Source organism: Lissotriton helveticus, chromosome 7, assembly GCF_964261635.1.
Source record: "Lissotriton helveticus chromosome 7, aLisHel1.1, whole genome shotgun sequence".
Classification (NCBI taxonomy): domain Eukaryota; kingdom Metazoa; phylum Chordata; class Amphibia; order Caudata; family Salamandridae; genus Lissotriton; species Lissotriton helveticus.
In genome coordinates, this window is record NC_136068.1 from 1,909,075,400 (window position 1) to 1,909,084,158 (window position 8,759).

General features: G+C 43.1%; 1 gene segment (V, D, J or C); it reads left to right on the forward strand.

The window, feature by feature from the left end:
* The window catches only part of LOC144769920 (T-cell receptor beta-1 chain C region-like), a 32,875-nt gene extending 24,396 nt beyond the window's left edge, over positions 1-8,479 (forward strand). The window contains 3 exon segments of the C gene segment in view: positions 2,985-3,005; positions 4,738-4,844; positions 6,374-8,479. Of these exon segments, the coding sequence occupies positions 2,985-3,005; positions 4,738-4,844; positions 6,374-6,400 (155 nt within the window).
* Positions 8,480-8,759: the final 280 nt, after the last annotated feature.

Here is an 8,759-nt window from a genome sequence, read left to right on the forward strand (position 1 = left end):
GTAATGTTACTGGAGCTCAAGTAAAGTGTTCCAAAATCTACGGGTCGAGTTTGTGCTCGGTGTAAACCTGCAAAAAAAGAAAAGGATAGACTGTTGTAGCCTGGCCGTCCCTTGCTTGCACCCCCCCTCCTCCCCTTAATTCTTTTTCCTTATTTCAATCACGTACAGTAGGCCGCGTGACTTCAGCCTCCACGAAGGGTGGGGAGACCACAGGCATGATAGAAAAATATAAGCCACTCAGGACGGATAAATATGTCATAATCAGGGCATTTCGAATCAGTTAAAGGATTTTGATTTAAAATCAAAAAGTAATTTAAAAATAACACCCACTTGAAATATTTAATTCCGTTGCCGTTCATGTTTGTAGTTCTTACTTTCAGAAAACCTTTAGGGGCATATTATCAAGGGGGTTTATCTCCACTTTTTTGGCTTTAAAAGCTAAGAAAGCGGAGATAAAATTATCTCCCTATTACCTAGCTGTCGCTAACACCAGTTAGCGACAGCTAGTAGGAGATAGCGACCATCTTGGGTCCCGCTTTGCATGTCAGTGAAATGTATCACTAATGACATGCAAAGTGGGCGTGCCAAGATGTTAGCAACTGGAAACAGTCGCTAACATCGCTATCTCCTATTACCAACTTTTGGAGATATTCGCGCTAAGCGCAAATATCTCCAAAAGCTAACACCTGCCCTGAGCAGTTCTTAGCCATGTTATCCAATGGGAGGTGGATAACATGGCTAAGAGCATTAGCTCGGTAATGCATGAATATCGCGGACTTTTCAGCGATATTCATGCATTTCAGCCGATTTTTATCGCTTAGGAGATAAACCTTGATAATAGCAAGGTTCCTAAGCGATAAAAATCACCGCAGCTCGGCGATACAAATATTGCCGCTAAGCCAACATAGCGATAATTATCGCTAGTTGTTGGTAATATGCCCCTTAGTCCCTTTACTTTATTCAAGTTTTGTTCGAACTTGGTAATAAGACGCTGGGGCCGATTCACAGAACTAACCCTTAAGCAGACTTACCTACCCCTAACATTGGGGTGGATTATGCTGATACGACCCTGTGGGATGTATCAGCAAGGTTATCGCCGTTTTGCAGGGAACACCGCTGGAAAACCAGCGAGATACCCTGCAAAACGGCGATAACCTTGCTATCGCTGGAATTTTTATCACCCTGGAGTACTGCGTTGTTAATAACGTGCTACATTCCAGAGATAGCCTGCGATAATAAAATTATCGCTAAGCACGACCAGCGATAATTATTGCTGGCCGTTGATAATATGCCCACAAGTCCGTTTCTAGAATATGTACACTTCTCGTAAACCAATCAGAATAATCAATACAGAACGATGAATGTGCTTCGGTTGCCTCTTCTTTTCACTGTATATAGGTGTGCACTTGAGACTAAACATAGATAATATCCGTGGTGCATATTTTGTGGAGCAGGTGTCAAATGTGTCAAAAGTAACATCAGTCAGTGCAACCTCACATAACAAATGAATGCAGTTTGACTTCACACTGACACAGGTCGACTTTCACGTGTGCTTGTGGCAACAGGTTCTGTGAGGTTGCACAGGGCAGCTCAGCTTTGCCCTAGCATGGAACACGTGACTTGTGCTAATTCACCATCACAGTAAAATAACGCGCGCATAAAGAACACTTTACACCAGTCCATAAGTGCATATATTTTGTGCATGGAGTAGTAGGTAGAAATATGATTTTTAAGTTAATCTGGTGGTACAAACCTAATAAACTCTAACTTTGTGTATGGTTTACTCCAGTACAAAAATGTAAAAGGACCCCATTTTCACCTAGGTTTGCTGATAACGGAATACATTGTTCTCCACAACACATAAACCACAGGAAGCTTCTTTCTCGAGATTAGATTGGAGAGCAGATTGCATTACAGAAAACTGCACTGGTGCAAAAACAGGGCCAATACTTTTACTGTTTCTGCCATATGGGATGCAGTAACACATTTTGCTCCAGTCGATATTACTGAAATTATTTTACACCCTGAAAAAAATATATAACTGGTGGATCTCTTGTAGAGCTGAAAAAGAAGGTGTTTTGATACATGTCTTTTGTTGAGTGAAAAAATCATTCAATCTCTGCTGCTATGTGTTTTCCGCCCTTTGCAAATTGCACTTTCTTTCATTTTTATGTTGAAAATTTTAATTTTTCCTATTTATTATAAGGTCTTTTGTCAATCAGATGATTTGGGTACACCTATTACTTGCTAAAATGTATCCTGTTTAATAGTATAGCTTTTTTATTTATGTTCTACAGCTTTTAAGATGTATTTTTTTTATCGAAATAAAGCTATTATGACTGACTGAATTCAATCTGTATGTAAAATCGAGATGAAAGAAAAACAGATGTATTGTTTTTGCACCTTTTTTGGTCCTGACGTAATCAAAAAAGGAAGAAAATGGTATGATCTCAATTTAGAACCAACTTTCACATTTGAAAGTGTAGAAAGTCTGCTTTCTCAATTTGTTAAAAAAAATCAGCATAAACAATGTGAAATCACTTTGCTCTCAGTGCCCCAGCAAACTGTATTACATGAGTAGTGAAAATAGGACACATATATTCATATTTTATCTGTTTATGAAACAAATTGTCATCCACAGAGACTCAAATAAATGCCCTTTCAAATATGAAAGGGGCGTAAATGTCTTGGGCCATATTTATGAAGTTTTGCTGCAACGCTGCCCTACAATAAAAGAAAAGGGCATGGATGTGTCCTACCTATCAGATGCAGCGCATTCCTGTCCTTTTCCCCCACAAGGTACACAGGGTATAAAACAGAAAAGTATCAACCATCGTTTATGCCTTTTTCTTTAATGGTCAGGACTCAGCGTCCACCCCTTTGCCTCACCCAGGCGATGGCCTAATTCACTGTTTGTCATTGCTGTAAAGCAAATAATAATGCAAACGCCTGTGCTGAGATGTCTTTTTCTTTTCTCCTTCCAGGGTGTGGCGGGGTGACAGCAGGTGAGTCTGACTGAGCCTTTCTTTCTGAATATATTCCTTTTTTTCACATGCGTTTACAATGCATGCCATAACAACGCGGTCGTTACAACAGCTGCGTTGGTATTTCGGATACCATTACAACACAAGTCGGAACAACAACTTGCTGTAGGGGGCACTGGATGTTGGAATAGTATAATTTACTATTCCAACTCCAGTCTGTGCGGATACTAGGGAAGGTGTTGGATTTTAAATCCAACACCTTCTGCCCCCTATCGCTAGTCGTATTCCGACTTGCGTTGCAACGGTATGCGAAATAACAACGCAGTCGTTGTAACGACCGTGTTGTTAGGGCATGCGTTGTTCCGCATGCGAACTAAACGCTATTTACCTTTCTCTCTGTTATGTAGAGGTTTTTGTTCAGACTCCAACACTCTTTAGAAGTATAATTCTGCAGGAATGCTGTCAGTGCTTCTGTGTTTTCCTTTGGCTGCAGGGAACACTCTGGAAAGCTCTTAGTATTTTGTGGTCTTTTTGACACCTTTGGTAGCAGCAGTGTTGTTATGGGTAGCAGGACAGTGGCTCACCTCAGTGGGTAGCAGGGATTACTCCATGGAGGCCAGTCTCTAGCTGTCAAAAGTACGACTGACTTTGCCCTGCACTCCGGACCACAGTCTGGAAGTCATGCGGGCCTTCTCCAAAGAAGTCAGAGTCCTACAGAAGCTCCTGATGAAGGTAGGCGTTGGTCCTATGCATCCGTTCCCTGAGCGTCCAGGCCAACCAACACAACAGCCAACTCACTCCAAGCAATGACTGACAATATGATGATGGATCAGCTCTGAATCAGGCACAGCAAACTGACCTGTCCAGGGATTTATAAGATGTATACGCAAATCCATATTAGACTAGCTAACCAAAAGGGGCTCCAAGTCACATCATCTCCAGGACAATCCTGGTCTAAAAAAAAGAACGCGTCAGGTCACACACTCATAGTGCATCCGTCGCGGTGTTGGTTCTGGTGCAGTTATGTCAACAAGAGATCATAACAAGAGAGAACCATGGTTCAGATCAGTGCAGCAAGCGACCTTCTCTGTACAGTCGAGTGAGTACCTTACTAAGGGCAGCATAACTCTCAACTTTATGCACCCCCTTGAGCTCGAGGTTAGAGCACCTGAGTGAACATTCAGCCTCTTCCAGTCTGTAAACACTGGACCCAGTTGGCTGATGTTTTTAGAGGATTAATTTGACCCTTTAACCCCTTGGTACTAAAATGAGTTACTTAAACCTGAGTTAACCAAATCTTTGAAAATTCAGTCCATGACTACAGGAATGAACTAGGAATGTGTATTGTACACAGTGGAAATGTAATGATTGCATACACAGGCTTCTTTGATCTAATCTAAACCTCCACAGGAGAGGGCTCATGACAACTAAATCAGGATGTATGTCGTTACAACGCATGCTTTTACAACGCATGCCTTTACGACGTAAGTTTTACCAAGCAAGTTGTTACAACGACTTGCGTTGGGGGGCGCTGGATAGTGAATAGTTTAATTTACTATTACCACTCCAGTCCCCGTGGATAGTAGGGAAGGCGTTGGTTAGTAAATTAAAACTATTCCCTATCCTAGAGCGCCCCCCAGCGCAAGTCATTGTAAAAGTTCCGTTGTAATGGTTGCGTCGTAAAGGTACTTCGTTGTAAAAGTTGCAGTGTAAACGCTGTTCCCCCTAAATAATGGTGGCCTTCTTCTTTCAGAATCCTATCGTAAAAGCGCCAACACGGCCAAGTTCACCTACGTGCTGCTAATAACCAAGAGCGCCTTCTATGGATTGTTGGTAACACTGATTGCATGGAAAATTAAGGTAAGGATCTGTACAATTAAGTTTCTTTTTTTCTTATGTATGTATTTATTTATTTATTTCACTGCTTTTTATTACACAAACATACCCCTTTAAATCACTTCACTCTGAAGTACAATGTACATTTAAACCTCAGCATGCTTTTAGTTTAAATTCAAGCCAAAGTAGTGATGTAATATTTAGCTCCAAATGGGTTCATGACCTTTGCTGGTGGATGTCACCTGATCAAACACCAAACAGGTTTAAAATGTGCACCCAGCGCAATGAAGTAAAATGCACCTTATTATGATGAATGCACTGCCCCAGGGCAGCCGTGAACTTGCGCTGCACTGGGGGCAGCGCATTCATGTGAAAAACACAGCGGATGCTTCGAAGCCGTTCCATGTTTTCACAGGGTAGGCAGCAACCCGCCGTCACTTTGAAGAGGGAATAGAGATCCCTTTGCAGGAAGATGCATTGAGTGGCTGCACCAACCTGCAAGGGGCTATCTAGGGGGTCCATGGATGCCCTTCCCCGTCCATGGGTCTGCCATCAGGGGTGCACTGACAGTGCGGCTCCTGAGAGCTTCCTTGCCTCTGCTCCAACGTCTGTAATACAGCGCAGAGGCAAAGGGATTCCCTCATTTGCATGGGCATGGCCCCGTACACATGAAGGAACGCCCTCTGAAACTAGTGCTGGCACTTTATGTGCGTTTGCGCTATCTGTATTACAGAAGGGGTCGCACAAGCATTTGCACCCCCTTCTGTAATATCAAAGTGCCCCGGGGGCACGCACATTGGGCGCAAACGCCCGTTGCACCCCCAGGGCACTTCTATAGTACGGCCCCAGGTGTTAACCCTCCTTTCACACTTTCTTTAGCTCTATGTATTAAGTGCCACACATGTTGCATTACCAGACGACCAGGAGACCCTTTATTGCACCTGTGGACTTTCTTGGCAAATTATTAATTCATTCTGGAAGTTGTATTCTGTGTTCAAGTTAATTTAACTTACTCTCCTGAAGCTGATGATCATTTTTGAAGGGAAAGCTCTGGACTGGAAGGATTGGATCCCTGTGAGATGAGTCCACCTGGTCACATCAGTGTTAAAGTCATCAGGCAGAAGTGGGATTGGGTGAAGTCAGAGGCGCGGGTGCTATGTATATGGGATAATGTTAGACCACCAACACCATGAGGAAAGGGAATGCAGGTATGGGCCAATATCCTGTGTATGCCACAAAGTGGGCCAGCCCGAGTCCCTCCATGGCATGGGTGGTCCCACTTCTGCACAACTCTGCGCTGCTTCCTGAGTTTGCTTTTATGTTCAAACTTCTAGAACTGTTGGACAGGAATTAGTAGCTGATGAAAGACTAATTTACCAAGAATATATATATTTGGATGAAAGCTGAGAAGAAGGTTTGCACGGTCTTGACATAGAAACAGCTAAACTCTGAAGGGCTTGCAATTAGCTTGGGTGCTAAGCAAGTACCAATGTATTTAACCCTTCATTCATGTAGTCATCCATGAATTTATGCATTGTTTCATTTCTTTACAGCTGAGCGGTGGGAAGAATTTTTCCTGAATTCTATATAAATGTGTCTGACTTTGGAAGTGGGTTCCACATCTTGGCTTCAGCCTCATCACCACTTGGAAACTTCAGCAATCAAGACTGCATGGCACCGTCAATATTGCTTGTATGTGTTATGTGTTTCTGCCTGAAGACATTATGAATTGTTCTGCGTTTCTGCATAGCTGCGGCATAGAACCATTTGACCTGTTTTTGAATAAAATGCACCATCAATAATCAATGCACTAACTCAGTAACTCCATGAATTAGTTCATTCACCCCAGAAACCTGCGGCCTCATCATAAACGAGTGCGCTGTGCAGGGCAGAGCAATGTGCAAGCATGTGCTGGGGCATAGCAGATCAGTGCTCTCATGTGCAGGGCAGCAATATTTAAGGGACAATGGTTCAAAATGAGGCCTTAAAGGTCCAAAAACAAGCGTTGTGACCCAAATCTTGCTATGTGGACACAGTAGTTCAACACAAGTCTGAACATCCTTCCTCAAACACCTGCTCTGCAGGTGTGCATTACAAGAAGTGTCAGTCATCACGGGGCATATGTAGGTATTTCACATTTTATCAAATACCGATTTTTAAGGAATCGCTATTTGAGAATTGCAAAATGGAATGTAGGTACAAATTCGCAATTTTTTTGCGAATCTCTAACATTCCTTATTTGCGATTAGCAAATTGCGAATTGCAATTAAGGAATGAGTGTCCCATTCATTCCTATGGGCCAAAAGGCCCATAGGAATGAATGGGGATACATTCTCAAATTGCGATTTTCTGTGTGAAAATCGCAATTTGAGAATTGCAATTCCAAGGGTGCCTGGGTGTCCAAAGGACACCTACTGCACCCTTGGAATGTGCCTGTAAGTACATGTGGCGCACATACATGCCCTAAGGGCATTTCTGTGCGCCACATGGCACTTTGAATTTTTAAAAAAAATACATTTTTGAAGGAAATCGCAAAATACCATCTACTTGAAGTAGGTGGTATTTTGTGATTCCTTATGCAAAAATCGCAATTTTTACAGCACCCCTAAATAGCATTTAAGGAATCGCAAAATTGAGATTCCTTAAATGCTTTAAGCAAAATAAGGAATCACAATGTTTGCCATTCCTTATTTTGCTAAGTGGCACCTACATATCAAAACGCCGTGAATTTCGGCGTTTGCCAATCGCAAACGGCTACCTACATATGCCCCTATTTCTTTAAAAAGGAAATTAATTCAATAGGAAGCGATAAAAAGGGGTTGTAAAGGGTCATGTAGGTCAAAGAATGACAGGCATTCATTTCCATCAAAATTCAATTTGAAGGTGCTCACACAATAAGTAAAAAGAAAGCGTGGTGTGAAGTAGTGACAATACATCGCATTGACAACAATACAGTTGAACTCCATGAAAGATTCTGTACAGGTTATATGGAGTTCATGTTGTGGGGGTGGTCGACGGCGTTTCGAACCCAATTATTGGGGTTCTTCTTCAGGACAAAGGTGAGCTAGTTGTAGATCAAGAGAGCAGCCCTTGAATAGCTGGGTAATTTCAGGTGGACAGTGTTCCAAGCCGTGAATAGGAGGATCCAGGTACGCAAAATTAATTAGCAACCAGATGGATATTCATGAAGGGAAGCAAATTAAGTAGGGCAGATGGGCAGTGCTTAGATCCACCTTGGCGGTATAATTCTGAAGCGGAGCGATCAGGGCATTGAATGTGTTCCTGATGCTGAGCAGTCGGAGTCGTCCTGTTGCTGCTGGTGCCGGTTAATGAATGTGCAGGGCAGAGCAGTGCCCAAATGTGCGCTGGTGCAGGTCAGAACGGTGCACGCAGGTGCTGGTGCAGGGGAGCAAGCAGTGCGCACAGGTGTGCTAGTGCAGAGCTGAGCAGTGGGCACGTGAGCGCAGGTGTAGGGCAGACTAGTACATCTGTTTACAAGAAATTCAGGGGTGTATTTATCAAAAAATCATGCAGCACAGCAAGCTACCTTGCTGTGCTGCGTGATAGGAAAGGGCAGGAATGCACCGTATTTAACATTATACCGCACATTTCTGTCTTTTCCCTATGCTGCCACACAATGTGCTGCCTAGGGCCAACGGGGCAACGGGGCAAGGGTGCATATGTTGTAAACAAGATTGTATTTGGGCAGAAAGAGACATCGTCCTGCACAAAAACAATCCCGTGAGGAATTTTCCTCTTTCTATGAGTGCTGCCGAATGCATCACACATTGAAATAAAGATAAATCTCTGCCCAGGTGATGCATTCCCAGGTCCACCAGTGATGGTAAATATGGGAATGCACTATAATGAATGGGTGGATGCTTGAGAACACCCATGCTCCACCCGTGGAGCAGAGTAACTCACGGCAGCGATTCACTC